General features: G+C 35.3%; 1 protein-coding gene across 1 annotated transcript; it reads left to right on the forward strand.

Moving 5' to 3' along the window:
- Nucleotides 1-8: 8 nt before the first annotated feature.
- On the forward strand, nt 9-15,943 carry LOC125649820 (zinc transporter ZIP9-like). The gene is made up of 7 exons (XM_048877629.2): nt 9-142; nt 6,443-6,545; nt 7,384-7,590; nt 8,974-9,054; nt 11,371-11,456; nt 12,980-13,114; nt 13,509-15,943. Exons 1-7 carry the CDS (start codon nt 47-49, stop codon nt 13,752-13,754), a joined length of 954 nt encoding a protein of 317 aa, XP_048733586.1. The 5' UTR covers nt 9-46; the 3' UTR covers nt 13,755-15,943.
- The last annotated feature ends 4,753 nt before the right edge of the window (nt 15,944-20,696 follow it).

The following is a 20,696-nucleotide window of genomic DNA, read 5'->3' on the forward strand; positions in this document are numbered from 1 at the left end:
GCCTTTGCTTTGCTTCTGTTTATCCTGGACTGATTCCATCGTCAACATGGATGATCTATGGACTCTTGTCTTACTGTCCCTTGCCATGTTGATTGGCTGTTATGTAGCAGGCGTGATCCCACTATCCATAACTCTGTCTGAGGTATGGGAGCAGAGTTAAAATGTTACATCTAAAATGTTAAACGGGTTGGGAACACTTCCCCTTGCAAAAACGCGATTATCCCTCTTTAGCGAGAGTAAACTGTACAACCAAGAAAAACACTCGTGGAGTACATCTCTTCGTGTTTCACGTGAAAAGATGAAGATAAAGTGCTGAGATGTCTGATATTTCTGCAAATATGAATCAAAACAAAAACACTTACGATATGCACTGGATTTCAGACTCCTTCCCTCTTATGCAGCAATGTTTATATGAAATGTCTTGACTGTGTTATCAATTTCATATTGACAGTTTGTTTCATGTTGAGTGTGTGTCGCACTTATTCAGCATTGCGCAAAATTTGCCATTATTTTCAATAAAACCGCCAAAACACCTGTTAATCATATATGGTAATGTTTACTTTCTCGCTAAAGAGGGATAGTTGCATTTTAGCGGGAAGATCTTGATATCGGGGAAGTGTTCCCAACCTGTTAAGGCCAATTTAACTGTTGAATTAGTAGATTATCATCCAGGGTCACCAAAAAGGGTAACGGGACGTTTGACCTTGAAGACAATTTCGTCCTCAGGCCATCATTAAAAATATTTTTGTTTGATGTACTCTGACCCACATTTTTCAAGGTGGGTCGGTTGGTTTTTTTTTTTTTTTTTTTTTTTTTGAATGTCATGAATCTTTTTTATATCTTTTTTTAAAATAAGGAGAAATTTCTATTTTTCAAGGGAACCAAAAAAAAAAAAAAAAAAAAAATAAATTTTAAATTGCTGAAAAAAAATGATCGAGTAGGAGCAAATTTGACGGGTCGGTCGGAGTACATCAAACAAATCCATTTTTATTTTTGGCCTCAGATGTTTCGACCCCATTTTGGGTCGAAGCATCCCACTTATTTTTTTATAAATAACTACAGGGCTTGAAGCTAACTTTTTATGTCACCAGTCCAGCCGGACTGATGGGGTATAATTTCAACCAGTCCGCAGAAAAATTTACCAGTCCAACAGAGTTTTCCAGAAATAATTAAACATATTTAATTTCGTCAATGTTATCAAAATGAAATTTAGCTCAATATGTCTCAGACAATATTGTAACACTTAAATGTGGGATTTATATTTACGATTCAGATTCGTCTGATATCTACAGATCGAAGCATGCCAAATGTGTGTATAAGATTTCATAAGTATATGCTTTAGAAAATTAACCAGTCCCACTGGACTGACTAAAACAAATGTCAGTCAGTCTGCCAGACTTTTAACCAGTCACAGACTGATGAGCATATGTTAATTTCGAGCCCTGTAACTAGAACATTTCAACCCCAAAGACATTTCGACCTCATATGTTTCGATGATCAATTGTGTTTCTTTTCGTCTGACGGTTTTAGCTTATTTTTAATGAGGAAATCTCACGCTTATCTGAAAATCAGTGTTTAGTAGAATAATATGAATTTCAACTTACCAGACATCTTGAATCGTCAACAACTCTAACTTTTAAGGGTGTAACGAAGATTGTTTGGGGTGACTGTCATTTTAAAGGCTTCGCTTTAGAGTCCACCAATACTTATCATTTCCATTAGTGGAACTATTCAAATTAAAGGCACGTAAAGTCGTGCTACCGGGACAACATACGTAAACATTACTTAGGCATACATAATATAAATTATGGTATCGAATACATATTATAACCGACTGCAAACCACGACGCTGATTAAAATTCTAAAGGCAAATTTAGGAATTGATTATTCTTACAAGAAAACAGACGAACTTATTAAACTATGTGAAGGATCTGCCAAATCTAACCGATATAAAGCATCAATCGCAAGAAGAACTGTGAAGGGAAAAACCAAAATGCACATCCGACACAATAACTTTTCTTGTAATTAATGGGATTCATACGTTATTAGAATTATTCTGTCAGACTATGAAGACATTCCATTTTATCATACAATTTGGACAGGTTCATATGGGCATGGACTTTGTGATCGTTCATGTACCCCCCCCTCTCTCTCTCTCTCTCTCTCTCTCTCTCTCTCTCTCTTTCTCTCTCTCTCTCTCTCTCTCTCTCTCTCTCATTATACCCCCCGCAACAAGTTGTGGGGGGGGGTATACTGGAATCGGGCTGTCCGTCCGTCCGTCTGTAGATGCAATGGTTTCCGGCCTCTAAAGCATTATCCTTTCCGCCTACCGTCACCATATCATATATATGGACTACCCATGGGATGAAGATGTTCCCTATCGATTTTGGGGTCCAAAGGTCAAGCGCACTGGACATCGAAGTAGCAATATGGTTTCCGGGCTCTAAAGCGTTATCCTTTCCACCTACAGTCACCATATCATACATATGGACTACCCATGGGATGAAGATGTTCCCTATCGATTTTGGGGTCAAAAGGTCAAAGGTCACGCGCACTGGACATTGAAGTAGCAATATGGTTCGGTTTGTCATGCCATTTGTTTTTTACACTCAGAAAAGAGGTAGTTTATACCTATTCCCAACACCCTTTGGGAGATTGGGGTAAGCAGGGGGTATTCTTAGTGAGCATTGCTCACAGTACCTCTTGTTTTTCAATATTTTAGAATAAGTTATTTATTTGCCAAACTGCATTTTTTTAAGACGTTTATAACACTAATTAACACAACAAATGCGTTTCCAAACTACATCTAAGCTATTTTGAAAATTACAAAATATTGATTGACTGCCTTAGGACAGAGAACATCGTTGTTTGGAATTTTTAAATTAGGTGTAGTAGAGTTTAAAAAAACATGTAACATCCTTGATAAACTAGTGTTAGAATATTTAAAAATGCAGTTTGACCAATGGCTATTCTATTTAAAGATACATAATGTACTTTAACTTAAAAAAAAGGGGGGGTTGCTATGAACGTTTCATTTATGTCCGAGTAATCTTGCACTTACACGAGAGACTTGTGCATTTTCTTACCAATGACGCACAAGAGTCATCAAAGCGCGATAACTCTAATGAGCTGGTAATGAGAAGTATTAGCGCCAATTTTGTCATGTTTGATCGCAATCATCTCGCATGCTGCTCTTTGTAGTCACAGCAACGATTAATTAATATAATAATGAATTCCAATGAAGAAATAAGCATTTTTTTTCAAACTTTACAAAAATCATTATGTAAATCAAAATATCCATAACTAACAACGCAAGTGGCAAACATTGAAACATATTTATTTATTAATAACATCATATTTAAATACATAACACTGACATTCCAAAATCAATTCATAAATACACATCAAACAAAATAAATTATATAAACATACATACATGGAGAGAGAGAGAGTCTCAGATTAAATTTGGGTGAAAACGTCCCAGTTATCAATAAAAAAAATTAGGTGAGACGTTTCGACCCAATATATTCTAGGGTCAAAACGTCTTTAAAGTCGAAACGTCTTGGGTTGAAATGTTCCTTTGGTCGAAACGTCCCACATTCACCAAAAAGTATGGGGCGGGTGGGATGATTTTATTTTTTAATTTTTATTTTCTGAGAAAAATATTGATGACAAATGAGTTTTTGTCAACAGAAGTTCATTTAATGCCAGATAAATATCAATCTATGTTTATTTCACAGACGAATTCCAGGTTAAGTTTTAATTTAAAACACAGAAAGATATCGAACTTCTTCAATATATGAAGAACATTAATCCCTTCCTTTCATTTATGCCCGTAAGAAATTAAGAAAACCATATCTATTTTCTTCACGTGGCTTTTTACGTTGCTATACCGGAAATATAAACAAGAAGTGTAAATTCCGGAGTCAGACATGAAAATTTTCCGGAAATTGCAAGTTTCGCAAAATTAAAAAAATCCGGGTGGGCCGATTTTTGAGGGGCGGGAGGGGATGATAATCTTTCAATTAAGTTGAATTGGCCTAAATAGAACTTTTTAAGATTTAACTTGGTCATGCACATCCACTTTTCACAAACCTTTATGATTTTGATTCCGGAAAACATGTAAATGCTAGAATTATCGACGGTCTACACATTGACTGATATTTCGACTCAGATATGCCTGGATTTACATACTAGACAAATTATTTCTGCAACTATTTTAAACATGGCATACATCTATCATATTTAAGGAAATCAACATTTACTCACTGTTGATCCATTTTCAAATTTCCCTGTCTCATGTTTAAATAATAAGTTTAATATTTCTAGTGGTGGTGAATAAAAATCTAAGTCAATTTTTTTTTTATTTTTCTTTTGTGGATTTAGCTTTTTGACTTTTCATTAAACATATCTTTCTGTTGATTTAACCCTCCTCCGCCAGCTCTCTCATTTAATTCATAACACCAAGAATGCACACACTTTAAAAATGTAGGCAATGGTGTCACATCTCTTATCAAGATATATGTCTTCAAGGTTTTCGGGGGGGGGGGGGGGGGGGGGGGGGATAGATATTGTATTAAAATTATTCTGTCAATCACTTTTCTAATCTGATTTTAATTTCAAAGACAACTAGAAATAGCTGTCAAACGAGATTCTATTTAGGTTTCCATTCATAGAAACCAGAAGTCTTGATCAAGTATGTACATGCTTGAAAGGAAGAATTTGACCCATTAAGATGATGACACTCAAGGTCAGAGCCACTGATCATCCTTTTTTGTAAAGCAAAGCAGCTTTTTGGTATTACATGTAGTTTTTCCATCGTTTATCTGATCATCCTTCTGTCTGCTTTTCCGTCTGTCACACCATAGAATTTTTAACTGTAAGAGATTCGAAGACTTTGATACTTTAACATATGTATACGCTTTGTGTGAGGTTTATTTGATACTGTTGTTACCATTACTGACACCATTGCAGATGACACTTTCTTGATAGAATAATTTTAGAATAATATGTTGTTGATGCTACCCTTGGGGTAAATCTAGTGCAAAACAGTTTGCAAAATGGCTGAATAATTCTCCTCGGTTAGATTCACTATTTCATTATGAAGTCACAATGTCAAAGGTAACATACTCTCAAAGCTCTCTGGTTATAAATATTGGGGTGTTTCTAGTCTGCCGTCCCAATATTTATGATTGGGAAGCTACCAAACTGCAGCTAAATAGTAGACAGTGACATTGCTTAAATTTAGTCTGCCTTTTTGTTCTGATGATGCATGGAGTCTCAATTGTGAAAGAAACTTGACATATCATTTTGATGATTTTCAAAATAAGAATATTTCAGAGGTGTTATACATATATTCTTGTTGAAAACACCATTTATCTTATAGACATTGTTTTGTTTATCAGATTGGCCCCTGCTGAGTATGATGGGTACTTGATATGAGCCAGGTTTTTTAAGGGTCTGTAAGAGGCCAAACTAAAGCCCCATTCCCAGTGCTAAAAAGCAGGCATTATTTCCAATTTTTACTTTAAAATTCCCAAACAATGAAAACAAATCAAAGCAGGGTAACCTTATTGTTCATAAATCTCCTTCACAGGTTCACAGATTACAATTTTTGCTTCAAAATTGTTAAGTAAACCTAATTTCTTTAGCTTCTGCTTAATATTTATATGAAGTAGAGTTTGACCAAATTGAAAGTCAGAAGGGGTCCAATTATACCTTTAAGTTAATGCACTGGTTTGTTTTTTTTTCACCCCACTTCTTTGTATGAAACTTTTTTCCCAATTTCAAGCAAATGTCGCTATTTTTTTGCCAAGGCCCAGGCCCTTGATAAGTTGATATCAAGACTGTGAGGACAAACACACAAGCAAAATTCTTTGATGAATGTGTAGCTGAACCCACAATTCCTTTGTTCACATGCGTTAGTCATTATAAATGGCTGAGCTGGCTATTAATTTTCTTATCTGTCATTGGTTGTTTCACTGATTTTTTTGCACAAAGCTTTTGCCTTTAGAGCTCTGTTAACTCCCAAAGAGCCCAATGCTGGCATTACCATGCATTCCCCATGCTTTAAAGTTCCTGATCTCGATCAAGTCAATGTCGAATTAAAGGTTCTTAATTTACATTGCGAGGCAATTTAGAAATTTATTAGTGCATTACAAAGAAGATATCTATATTATTCCTACAGAGATTTTACATAATAAATTTTTTACCGAAATTGAAATACTACAGACACCATCATATATTCTTGATTCATAATCTTTCATTGTTATTTGGACAAGATGCATGACATTTTGAATTTTTATCTATTTATAAATCTTATATATATATATTTTTTTAAAATTTAGATTCATAAATTGTTGGTCTATCAATATATTAATGAATATGCAAATGTTAAATCAGATTTAAAATAAATATTATATACGTGTACTTAAAATTTCAGGACAAATTGAAGTCTGTGACAGTGTTTGGTGCAGGGCTATTGGTTGGTACAGCTTTAGCTGTCATCATTCCTGAGGGAATCAATGCTATGTACACCTCAGGGGGTAGGTTTGAACATTTGTGAATTATTAATTGTTCTTTTTTAATTTATTAGAAATGATGTACAAGACTGAGTATACATTTATATGCACTTATTCAAGGAGCGTAGTTCCTGCCTTGGATATGATGTAAGGGCTATCCCTCCCATAACCAGCAGACAAATGTTTCTGATGTCTGTTTTTAATTGCTTGTGATATGATATTGTTGCAATATGATACTGAATATACAATTCATCAAGTGGCAAATGTGTTGTTTAAAATGCTGTTGGGCATCTTTATGGTACGGAATGCTTTATGAACTTGAATTTCCTTTGACACAATATATATATTTGCATATTACCAAATTACGTTGTTAACATGTAAACCTTAAAGTATTGATGTATTTGAAATATCTTCTTGGTCTGTCATGGGTCCGTTCATTAGGCTCTTTGTATTAAAGCTAAAATGTGAGAGTCCTTTAGAGAGGTAGATAGCAAGTTTTATCCCCTGTGTTATAAATATGATAGTCCTTTAGAGAAGTAAATAACAAGTTTTATCCCCTGTGTTATAAATATGATAGTCCTTTAGAGAAGTAAATAAAAAGTTTTATCCCCTGTGTTATAAATGTGAGAGTCCTTTAGAGAAGTAAATAACAAATTTTATCCCCTGTGTTATGAATGTGATAGTCCTTTATAGAGGTAGATTTTATCCCCTGTGTTATGAATATGATAGTCCTTTACAGAGGTAGATTTTATCCCCTGTGTTATGAATGTTTTTACCACCAAGGGGATATATTTATATCATTTTTTTTTATCTTCTTGACTATATATAGACATTCTAACAGAAGTATGATGATTATTTGCAGACCATGACCACGCTCATCATCATGAATCTAGTCCTAAAGAGACAGAGAAGCACAGTGCTACCGACCATGAGCACAAACCTCACGAGCACCACCACAGCACAACAGATGTGCATTCGCTGATTGGTGTCACTTTGGTGTCAGGTTTTATCTTCATGCTGATCGTGGATCAGATAGGAGGAGCACATTCTCATGCATCTGCATCCACAGGTAAAAAAATAATCTGTGATGTATTGGAATGTGTAAGGTACAGTCAAACTCATTGATAAGGTTCACAGTTATAGTGAGCACCTAGTTATGATGGAGTAAATTCTTACCAAATATAGCAAATAGTGATTAGGCAATAGTATGGGTTTTTTTCTGATTTGCATCTGATCACTCAAGAAAAATGTACTCTCCAGTAAAAAAAAATTCAAGCGCATTTAACATCTTTAATAACATCACCACACTCCATATTTTTTCCAATTTTTGAAAATATTCAGAGATCACTCTGAATTAATATCAATAGAATTTTAGGTCACATGAATGTTCATCATATTAAAAAAATGTAATCACAAATCGAGTACCTATAAACAATGTTATTATATATATAAGTATCAACTCAATCCCTGACGGTCAACTTATCACCCCCTGCCTAATTTTTATATAGAACTGTACATAATACATCAGAATCCAGCTGCACAAAGGTTGATTGGCTTTAACTGACCGTTATTTTGCCATTAATGCTTTCATTTATATACTAATACTGTCAGTTAAACCTGACTAACTTCTGTGCAACTTAAGATTTGTGCAATTTATGATTTCACCATAGAAAGAGTGATTCAAGCTCTCAGTTATTTTATATGATTTTTTTTGGGTAATTTTTTCGGAATGAAAAAAAAAGATGTTTTGTTCGTGAATAAGAAATTTTAGAGTCCAAATTTCGCTGTGATTTGATGCATAATATGAATAACTTATAAAATACGCATAAAAGACTCATTTGCAAACAAAACACTTTATTTATCCTTTACAAAAATTTCATATGAAATAATTGAAATCTTGTATCACACTTTCAATGTTGAAATCGTACTTCATACGAGGTGCTTTAATGAGACATTGAACAGAATTTAAGTGTAGTGAGCCACCTTAAGTTTGAGAAGGTTAACATCAGATATGAAAATGATTGCGCTGAGAGACATTTGTCTTATCTATGTCTCCCCTCTTCCAGGGGGAGACATATTGTTTTTGTACTTTCTGTCCGTCCGTTGAGAGACATTTGTCTTATTTATGTCTTCCCTCTTCCAGGGGGAGACATATTGTTTTTCTACTTTCTGTCCGTCCGTTGAGAGACATTTGTCTTATTTATGTCTGCCCTCTTCCAGGGGGAGAAATATTGTTTTTGTACTTTCTGTCCGTCCGTTGAGAGACATTTGTCTTATTTATGTCTTCCCTCTTCCAGGGGGAGACATATTGTTTTTCTACTTTCTGTCCGTCCGTTGAGAGACAGTTGTCTTATTTATGTCTGCCCTCTTCCAGGGGGAGACATGTTGTTTTTGTACTTTCTGTCCGTCCGTTGAGAGACATTTGTCGTATTTGTTTTTTTCTGTTCTGCAGACATGGAGGCCAGTCAGACCACACTTCAACAGAACAGAAACCGAATCACAGCAACGCTAGGTCTAGTGGTTCATGCAGCAGGTAATTATCGCAAAGAGAATAAATTAAAGTTATATACAAGCAACAGAAACTGAATCACAGCAACGCTAGGTCTAGTGGTTCATGCAGCAGGTAATTATCGCAAAGAGCATAAATTAAAGTTATATACAAGCAACAGAAACTGAATCACAGCATCACTAGGTCTAGTGGTTCATGCAGCAGGTAATTATCGCAAAGAGCATAAATTAAAGTTATATACAAGCAGTAATGTGAAATGCCAGTTTTCGTATGTCTGTCTATTCTCTTGATTTTTGCATAATTTTTAGGTCACCTGAGTCACTATTACCACTGGTCTTCATCTGTTGTTGTGTGTCGTACCTTAACAATTTTACATTGTTAACTTCTTGAAAACTGCAAGGCCAATTGATTACCATTTTGGTGTGAAGCATCCCTAGGATAAGAGGAATCCGAATATAAATTGTGAAATTTATTACCTTACCACCCTTAGGGCCTTATGGCAGGGCCAAATATGCTAAAAAAGGAGATATTTTTAAAATCTTCTTCTCTGTACACTTATGGGAGAAAAACTAAATGCATGAATATGATGTCCATGAAGCCTTCTACTAAAATTGTGAAATTCATGTCCCCAGGTCAAGGGTTCAGGCCCTATGACAGGGCCAATATGACCATGAAGTGAACATGTATTAAATCTTTGAAAATCTTCTCCTCTACTCCCATATATATATATTTGGAAAAACTAAATGTATGATTATTATGTCCATAAAGCTATCTACTTTAAAAAGTGTGAAATTCATGGCTCCTGGGTCAGGGGTTCAGGCTCTAGGGTGGTGCCAATATGGCCATATAGTGAAATGTATTAAATCTTAGAAAATCTTCTTCTTTACTCTCATATATATTTTAGAAGAACTAAGTGCATGATTATGATGTTCATGAAGCTCTCTACTAATGTGTGAAATTCATTGCTCTTGGGTAGGGCCAATATAGCCACATGATAAAAATGTATAAAAATTTTATTTTTTCTTCTCTACTTTCAATCATTGGAGATAAACTAAATGCATGATTATGATGTCCATAATTTTCTCTTCTTGAATTGTGAAATTCACTGCCCATGGGTCGGGTTGGGGGGATATCAAAATGATTTATATGCTTTAAACTTCCATATGTCTTTCTTCTGTAAATGAATCGGAATAATATGCATATTTTGAAAGATCATAAACATGTGGACAAAGGACTCCATATTGAGGCTTAAATGCCAATATGGGCTATGATACTCAGGTGACTCTTAAGGCCTATGGGCCTCTTGTTTTAAATTCTACTGGTGCTGTGATACTGTGGTAAGTGGGTAGAAAACTTTTTTGTCAATTATTGACAGGGGTGGTTAGGAAAAGTACTATCAGTAACTTGGGGGAATATACTTCTAGTAACTGCCTTAGTGGGCAGGTCTGTTTTTGATTCTATGAATAATTCTTTACACATTCATTTAAACTAAAATCACATCAAACATGATTGATGGATGTACAGATACTGTTTTACTATGGCTACGAACAAAGAATGTCCTCCAAAATACAGTGTCCTTTGAGACTATTTATTACTTAAAAATTTCAGGATATTTTATGTATATTTTATTTAATGTACACTGTTTTTATGCCCCCCCCCCCCCCTTTGAAAAAGAGGGGGCATATTGTTTTGCACTTGTTGGTTGGTCGGTCTGTAGACTAAGTCTCGTCTGCTCAATATCTAAAGAACCCTTTGCTTGACAGTTACATGTACCAAACTTAATACAGTGGTTGTCCCTAGATAGTAGATGACCCCTATTGATTTTCAGGTTGCAATACAATCTGTAGACAAAGCACTGGACACAGTAAGATATTGTCTGCTGGACAGATATCGGACTTGGTTCACTGGTTCTACTTTACATGTGCAGATAATTGTCCGCCCTGTTTTTCGAGAACCCTTTACATGACAGACGCCAAACTTAATACACTAGTGCCCCCTAAAGAGTACGTGATCCTCACAGGTTTTCAAATCACAAGGTCAAAGGTCATGACTCAAATGACTGATTATTTGAGTCTGCTCTGACAGTATCTTGAGAGAACAAACTTATTATAATTATGGTTGTCCCTGACTAGCAAATAACCCACATAATTCACTATCACTACAAACATTCTAAATGTATAGTTGATCCTTTTCAATGTAAAGAGGGTAAACATTTTCAGATGAAGAACAGCAGGGCTGATGTGACTCGAGGTGAACATTGTGGCCCATAGGCCTCTTGTTTTTGTATTTCACACTTTGCAATTCTATTTCATATTTCACAGTTTACAATGAAATTTTCAGCTGATGGTATAGCACTCGGAGCTGCCACAATACTGGCTCATACACATCTAACCATGATTGTGTTCGTGGCTATCATGTTGCATAAGGTAATTATCACGCTTGCTGATATCCCAGAATACACAAATTATAATACCCACGCTTGTCAGATTACGGTCATCATTATGATTGTTGCAAAAAGATTCTAATCAGATATAAACTTTATTCACAGATGTTTTTGATTTCTTGTTAAAGGACACATCGCATGTTTTTAAACTTTTTAATTTTATCAGCAAAATTAATTCATTTCATGCCTAAAACTACTTTACATGTGTTTTAAATGAAACAGTTTGCGTAGTTTTCGAGTTTGAAAGCGATGAAATTCAAATCTTGTGGTATGCATATTTTCTTCGATATTTTACGCGCCATTATCTGTGACATCATATGCGACCTCGAGCGAGATTTGAAAACAATTGTTAGCCATTTCAAAAACAGATTAGATTTAATTGACAAACAGACAATTATCACATTAACAGCTTGTAAATAACACTGCATTAGGGTGTTTTGTGCCGTTTAAGGGTGTACTTGCTGTCAGTAGAGAGGATTTGGACTGGTTTTTTTCAATTTTCGAAGGAAGGTACGAGGGACAAGACGTGAATATTTTTTGTCGGCACAACGACTTTGCCATAAAAAAAACCCAGTAGAATTTGTCCCTGTACTTTTTCAAATAAGCACTTGGACAAAGACGTAGATAAACTGCGAGAAAATGGTTCTATCGAAGCTACGCACTGTTACATATAGGCCTACAGCATATGCTTTCCGTTCTGCTCTCGAATTCAATACACACTCGCACCAACTGACCTTCACCTTGTAACAACATATAGGCAGAACTTTGCTAGCAGTGTCTACCAACTGGTAGTTTTAAAATCTTTTATGCGTATGATAACACATATGAAAATCAATAATCTCAATCTGACTTTGGTTTGGGGACATTTTTTTTTTCTATAATAAATTTCTTATTGTGATATTTATTTCCTTACATTTTTTTTTCATGAATTGATTGTTTTCTTGTTTTGGAAAACTTTGAAGATAAAACAATATTATGTCATTAGAATTATAACGCAATTTCATGACAAATAAAGTAATGTGTAACTATTGTTGAGTGTACAATGATAGGTGATATTGATTTCAGTCATAGTGTAAATAACAGACTATAGATGAAACCACGTAATTTAGTTAAAAAAACATGTAAAATCTGACGTAACAATAAAAATGTTATAAAAGAAAAACAACAAAGTATTTTGTTTGTACTGGATTTCTTTAATTTTCCATGCATTACGCATTATTTAGGTGGCATGGCATTGCAAAAAATAAAATGTAAACAACACATCCCATAATTCAACTCATTTCCTGCTCAGTTTTCATGGTTTTGAACTCAGTTCCTGTCTCAAGGTAGAAAATGCTGAATGAGCTAAAACTAGATTTATGGCACACCAAAAGTGAGACAGTCTAATTTGAGTTTATAGAAAGTGGGTTTTTTTTTAAATCTCAAAAGTGAGCTAGCTAAGTTTTATGACCCTGAAGCCTGGTCTTATTTTAATTTTGTGCTGAATGATCCTGGTCTTATTTTCAGATGCCAGCAGCTTTTGGACTTGTCTCATTTTTACTTCATGAAGGATTTGACAGGAATCGAATTAGGAAACACTTGTTTGTGTTTGCGATGGCAGCCCCTGTGTTAGCCATAGTGACTTACATAGTTCTCAGTCAGGTAAGGCCTTAGACCTGCTTAAAAGGAAATTGAAATAGTTTTTATCTTTAATTTTTTGACTGCCTAATTGCACCCTGCATTGTCATTTAAAGAAAAGTGTTACTGTAAATATGTAGAATTCTGTGCATTGTTAATTACATGTATTTCCTTTGCAAACCATTCACATAATGTTTAAATACGAGATGTCTGTATCGTCGATTGATAAATTGCATAGCAATAATAAGTGTGGGAGTAATTTACACGAAAATCTCGTAATCGCATATTTATTGTATTATAACTCCCACGCACAAATTTTTCATTTTTACAGTACATGTATATAGTGAATGTGGTTTATGTAAAAAAAAAAAAAAAAAAAAAAAGTTAATCTACTTTTAATGTTCTCATTTGATTACAGGGAAGTGCAGAATCGCTCCATGACACAAAAACGACGGGCATTGCCATGTTGTTTAGTGCTGGGACTTTTCTTTATGTGGCCACAGTCCACGTCCTGCCTGAGGTGTCATCATCAAAATCTCAGCACAACAACCCAGATGGCAGTGTAGTGATCCATGAACACAAGGGGTTCAGGAACAAGGATCTGCTGGCCATCATTGTAGGGGCCGTGCTACCAGTGATTTTGTCTATAGGGCATAAACACTAAATTGATATAAGACTGTGATTGGGCTAAGATATTGTGATTAAATCTCATAAGAGATTGTGTATATTTTAAACATCAAAGCCTGTGTATATTTTAACTAGGGTAACAAGATGTGGGGAAAGTTTTCCAATGTACTTGTACAGCCTGCTCCACTTATATATATATTGAGTTAACGTATATTGAACTATCTGTTATACTGAAGTTAAAATAAATCCCCATTAGCATTATTTATGTAGTTCAGCATCGGTTACATTGAACTTTGGATGTAATGAAGGTTGGTGCCCTGAATTTCAATATATCTGGAGTAGACTGTATATGTCTAGGTATATCTGGAGTAGACTGTATGTCTAGGTATTAGCAAGTTCTCATCATCATTGTAGTGTTTTAAAAACCTACAATAACTGGATGAAGTGCCACGAAGAGTCAAACAAAAACATTGTTTCACTGATGCATTTTAAAATGATAAATTTCAGTTTGGAGGCAGTGTTACATGTTGATTATTACACATAGTGTTGTTAGATAGTTTCTGTTTTGGGGGTCAGTGTGAATGCTGGGGAAGATGGATGCATATTATGTATGTGTGTGTGATTGTTTTGAGTGTAGAATTGTATTATAATAAGCATGACTTACACTGGTTCTCTGGGTAGTAGTTATATATAGAGAACCATTGAATACACGTGTAATATGGTCTTATAGTTGTGAAATGTTTGGGGAGTATGAGTCATTGTAATGCGCTTTACATAAATCCAATGTGGTGCTTTTTTTATAGTGTTAATATGCTGTAAAATGATGGGGTTTATTTTATAGTATCTATGTTCTGTAAAATGATGGGCTATTTTGTAAATGTGTGAGATGCCATTATTTGGTAAATGTGTGAGATGCCATTATTTGCATCTGATTTTTTCTTGTTAATTGTTTTGCTCCTTTCATCTTTTCAAGTGTGTTCCATGAGTATCCTATTGATACCTAACTGTATTTGTGACAATGACATGGTTTAATCTACATGCTAGTATACTCAATTGTCTCAATGTATGTGGCAACTCTTGTAGGTTTTTTTTGGGGGGTGGGGGGGGGGGGGGGTCACTCATTAGACTCACTGTGATCTGTATCCATCAATCATTTTCAGTTGTCCTTTAACTTTTGACTACTTCTCAGAGATTAAATGACCAGACAAGTGTGTAGAAACAAATGCTGTGAATTTCATTATTCTTGCTCCCTTGGGATACTAGGGGTGGGACTTGAACCTTTAAAAATTGTGCAGTCTTTTAAAAAAATTCATCTTTACCCCTCGACGTCCAGCACCTGAACTGGGTACCTCACCGAAATAAGATTGGATACATCAAAATGGTGAAATTTATGGCATGTGGTTTCTGTTTCATCTTTTATTAATGGAAACAGCATCTAATTGTCAGAGTTTAAGAAATGCACTCATTGCACCTATTCATATGCAACACTTAAAATGTCAGATTTTGTTTTTTGTGGGAAATGTTAAGGCATGTAGGTCTGTATATTTATGAAGCAATATTGCAAGATTTTTAGTCACTAGTAATAAAAACTAAACCTAGAAGAAATGGTTAAGTTTTACTTCTTACTACATATCTAAAGTATGGAAACTCAGTAAATTTAATAAATTAAATTTAATGATTGTGTCTTGTAATACTTCTGATTTTGAATTATTTGTCATGAATTCCATATTATGTTCATGTTCAAAAATGATATAGTCAAAAGTGATTGTTGATTGATCTGAAGACTTGTATTTTTCTACAGATGTTTAGCTTCCTTGTTGCTTGACTTTGAGGACTAAGATTTGCATTCACCACCATAAAGTTTGTGCACCGAGATTCCAGATTTTCCTTTCTTTCTGCCTTTATAAATTTATGTATTGTGATTAAAATGATTTATTTTTCCTTTATTAGATTCCACATTCATACTAAATTTTACTCGCACTTGAGGTGGAGGACCCTTAAGCAGGACATTCCTTAGACATTCATATTTCATTTTCTTCAGTAGGTAGAGCGGTGACTTGTCCAAAATCTCAAGAGATATTTGTCTAAGGATTGAATGATTTTAAATGTAATGTGAATTGTAACTTAATTATATTTAAGTAATCAACAGTTCTGTGTAATATATGACAAGTGTTATATATTTCATGAAATATCCTTCCCTGGATAAAATAAATGTGGTAAAACGTCCATGTCATTGTTAGATTTTTATCTTTTAAACTATACCTATTCTTCATCCTTGTAAATTCCTTTACCTGTCTGGGTTATAACTCGGTGGATTATAGCCGTGGACTGACAATCTACAGATTGTGTATTCGAGTCCCACCAGAGTCATTTTATGTTTTATTTGTGATTTTACACGAAAATTGTAATTTTCTACAGGAGGCAAATTTTTTAGGTTCTAATACGGGGTTATGATACAATCTGAGCAAACTGGTATATATAGTACAATACAATATACTAGTATAATATTCTACTTTATATACTTGTTTGCTCAGATTGTGTCAAATCCCTGTGGGTTCCAATGCCACATTAATATATCTATACGAAATTTTTCATTCTTTTGAAAATCCTGCTAGATGTTTACCTCCTTAAGAAATGTTAAACAAAAAATCCTTTTTAATGTGGCAAAGGTTTGACGTTTTTTAATCTTAGGCCATTAGCAATAACACGGCTTGCAAGATTACGGGGAAATGATTTATTCTATCGTGCCTTGAATTGTTTCACAATTACTTGTAGGATTAAAATAAGAACGACCTTAATTGATTGAAAGGAGCCACCATGTATGAAAAATCCAACTTTGTGTACGGCCATGATCATATTGCAATATCAGTTTGTTAGAGTATGGAAGCAATGTTTTAGGGATAGTTCCATGAACTTTGCTTGCTTCCTCACCCTTCAAAATCCACAGCCTTGAGTTTCATTGATGCCATATATGCACATATTTCAATCGCGCAGTTGAGTCAGTTGGCACAGTGGAAGAAGGCAGAAACAAATGGAATTGGCTGTCTTATATGGTATTCTCAAAGGTCTAGGATTTTAACAAGAAACAACCTTGGAGCTGTAGAAAGGTAGCACCACAATAAATATTGATTCGGCGGAACACAATCGCCAGACGCTCCGTGATTGATAGAGTAAAAGGATTGTAATTATAAAACAGTTTGGACCAATGTTGTTATAGATACAATAATGAACATCAATCAAAATGTAATCGTCGTTCTCGCTCACTTCCGACCAAACGAATGTGGGCCGATAAAGGCGATATATTTGCAAGAATCGAGTTGAACGAGGTATTTAGAATGCTTCCGCGTTCTGTAGCTTTGGCCATGTTTCCTTTTGTAGACAGATTAAAGGATCACCGTGGTTGCTCTGAACTAGTGACTCGTTGAATTTGACGGCAGGCAAAATGCGTCACAATAGCCGAAACGTCATTGTTGTTTACTCGAAACAGGTGCACGGAGGCAGGAGGTACATTTACAAACTCTGATTGTGAAGTGTTATCCTTTAAATGACGTGTTTACTATTTTGCCGTATTTTGTCAATCTTCAAATTTAGTGAGTTGTTTGTTTAAGTCCCGTCGAGGATTTTTCACTCAATACAAATGGAGACGTCACCAGTTGTAGGCGAAGTACAACAGTGCTTACGGCCGTAGTGCTCGGTGTTTATAACGTGCTAACGCCCGCCGCGATACAGGATCTAGATTTCTAACGTCATATCCGAAAGACCCGTTGTTCTTCCTTCTAAATGCTATAGCGTTTGACGAAGGAGCGATCAATACCTATGTTTACGTCTTAGGTTTGAGGCGGCCAGAGCAGTGGAGTTCGAACTCACGACCTCCCGGTTACGAAGCGAAGACTACCATGAAGCATCAGATCAACATAACCTGAAATAAATGAAGATATCTTGAATTCAATTAATATATTAATGCGCGCAATAATTCAAAATGGTGTGCGCATCAAATCAATTATTGCTCTCATCAATTCAATCGATGAAAGCTTCCATTCAATTGATGAGAGCAATAATTGATTTGATGCGTGCATCAATGAGGTGGAGTTATTGTTGCAAAATTGCATTTGGAGCTCGGTATAATGTTTAATCATTTACAACGCTTTTGTGTAAAGAATTAATGCGCGCATTCGTTCATTTAAAGAGAACAATAATTCGATTAAGGAAATCATAAATTCAGTTGTGGATATTTTGAATTGAAGATATCTCCAATTACAGAGAGAGCCAATATTTGAATTATTGCGCACATTAATTGAAAAAATGCGCTCTAGAATTCAATTGAAGATAGCTTTAATTTAATCATTGCGAGTATTAATTCAATTATTGCTCTCTTCAATTAAATTGTAGTGCGCATCAATTCAATTGTTGATATTCAATTATATAGCGCTCATCAATTCAGCAGAATAATTGATTCAATTAATGCGCGCAATAATTGTTAATTTGGCGGTCTATACTCTACCACTGAGTGACCTCTACCGGTCAAATTAGTGAGTAACTGGTTCAAGGCCCTGATACCAGAGTTATTCCATAATCACCGTAATCGCGCTCCCTGAATTCGACGGCTGACAAAATACAATATACATGTGTATATAGCCAACGCAACGTTTCGATCAACCGTTGTGGGCAGAGTCAATGTTGTAACAACTATAGCATAGGTCATTTCCGTACGCAAATAGTCTTTTTGTGAAAAGTTCCTATTGCTAGTCTCGTTCAATCAGACACTCGGCTGTCTCCGCAAATCTCCGACGAGCAAATATCTGCTTGTCGGAGATTTGTGGAGACAGCAGAGTGTCTGGTTGAACGAGACTATCCGATTGCAGGCAGAGTGCCATCTTCCAGTTTGTTCACACCAGGCAGTCTACTGACAAATAAGTTGATGTTACAGAGGTTTCAACAGTCTCGTTTAAAGTCAGCATTTCGCAAATTCTACGATCTAGTTTGCCAATACAACCTATCATTGAGTCAAACGCTATCTGACGTGTTTCGTACCGATTGTTAGGCCGTTCTTGGTACACTTATTTGAATACGGATTACTCCGTTTACCTGATAGGGCTCTCTGCGGGTGTGACCTGTCGACAGGGGATGTTTACTCCTCTTAGGTACATGATCCCACCTCTGGTATGTCTAGGGGTCCGTGTTTGCCCAACTCTATTTTGTATTTCATATAGGAATTATGAGATTGATCACTGTTCGGTATCTTCACATTTCACCCAGAGGCCAGGGAAGAGCATAGTAGGGATTAGATTTTTATCAACAAACGTATAAGAAATTCTTCTAAAAAAAGAAATATATGTGATAACTTGGTCCCCATAAAAAGACTCATTCTTGCTTTTTAAGTGATGTCCGGTATAGTTCCACATGGATTTTGTCTTTGGTATTTATAGTCATTGGAGTAGATGACCGATTTCTGAAGTTTAGTTAAAATGCTAATCACTGTACACTGATATTTTGTCAATTAAGATTTCACGTGATTTATCGAAGGGAAATAACTCCAAATGCTATAAGTCTAATAAATCTACAATGATAAAAGACGTCCAATTATCATAATTCTTTAGTTTACAGAAATTATTTGACTGCTTGGTTGACATTGATAAAATGAAGGTCAAAGTCATGTAATATCATTTATGAATTCACTTTATGTACCAAAAGTCCCCTGTAAATATACAAGATTCTTCATCTTCGCTAGCCAAGGGTTTTCGGTCCACTCCGCTCCCAGACCGAAAACCCTTGGCTAGCGAAGATTCTTTAAAAGGTGTCAGATGAACCTTGCTCATTATAACGTCCGTCCTGCCGTGAGTCATGTCATGTAGAGAAGTCTTTCATAATATGCATTATGCAATAACAATATCATTAATTTTCCGTACTATGATAATAATGATAATTTGCAACTAAATCACAAGATAATGATCCAAAACCGCAGTGCTATTATCTTAATACGTGGAAATAAGTAGACTTGTTAATATCCACTATATATATAAAACCCTATCTATAATACCAGTATATCATAATACCCGAATCTTTCTTTCCAGTGAGACCGGTATATTCGGCATTTAAAATGCATGGAGCACTTATTACGAAGGGCTGATAAAGGGAGGTTACTTTGGTAATCATAGCACCATAGATACCGTGAGAATCATAGTTATACATGTACTTACCAATTTTGTAACTCCTACATCTACAGTACTGAAAGTAATGGAGAAACATCATCTTTTTAAAGTCGTTATTCCGAATCTTGGTCATATTGATCAAATTGAAAATAACACCCGACTAAATGGCGACGGGATTCTTGCACAAAACACACCTTAATTTTGAAACAAAAGCAATTGTCAATGATGGTGGGCAAATTTATCATATATATTTCTTTTCCTCACAAAACCCATATGGGCACAAATTATCAAGTTCGTGTGCAAATAATCTTGCTATCCCCAGACCCTCGCTCTCGAGACCCTGCATGAGCTAGCAAAGCCTCAAGAGCGAGAGCCTGAGCAAAGCGAGACTAATGTACTAACATTAACCATAAAGTCAGGAGGGGGCCACAATAGTCTCGCCACTATCAGCTTGTTTGTATGTTTTCTTACGTTCTATTCGAGATTTTTTCGAGAAATATAGAAAAAGATTTCTGTATTTCAGCTAGTATAAATCGTTATCGCTATGAGCAAGATATCACAGGTAAGCGGTGTGGCCCAATGGCCTCTTCTGTCAATATTGTTAAAGAGGGTGTTGCACCGAAGCGGGAATTTCCCCTAATCGGAGCTCCGTGCCAGCACTCGTGACGTAGAACTGACCTTCATCCATATTTATACTCTTATTGTATATTTGCAATTAATACCTGTGGGATTTCCCAGTACTTAGGGCAAGCCTAATACATCTTATGTGTCAATACATTATACATGTAGTCTAAACATAATTTTTGAAATCGTGAAAATTAGATAGTATT

This window comes from Ostrea edulis, chromosome 5 (genome assembly GCF_947568905.1).
Source record: "Ostrea edulis chromosome 5, xbOstEdul1.1, whole genome shotgun sequence".
Classification (NCBI taxonomy): domain Eukaryota; kingdom Metazoa; phylum Mollusca; class Bivalvia; order Ostreida; family Ostreidae; genus Ostrea; species Ostrea edulis.

What these genes read in the sequence shown, in the direction of transcription:
- LOC125649820 (XM_048877629.2), top strand. Translation starts at nt 47, where the DNA reads ATGGATGATCTATGGACTCTTGTCTTACTGTCCCTTGCCATGTTGATT. An exon ending in TGCTATGTACACCTCAGGGG is followed by an intron (nt 6,546 to 7,383) that starts GTAGGTTTGAAC and finishes GATTATTTGCAG; the next exon opens with ACCATGACCACGCTCATCAT. An exon ending in CTTACATAGTTCTCAGTCAG is followed by an intron (nt 13,115 to 13,508) that starts GTAAGGCCTTAG and finishes ATTTGATTACAG; the next exon opens with GGAAGTGCAGAATCGCTCCA.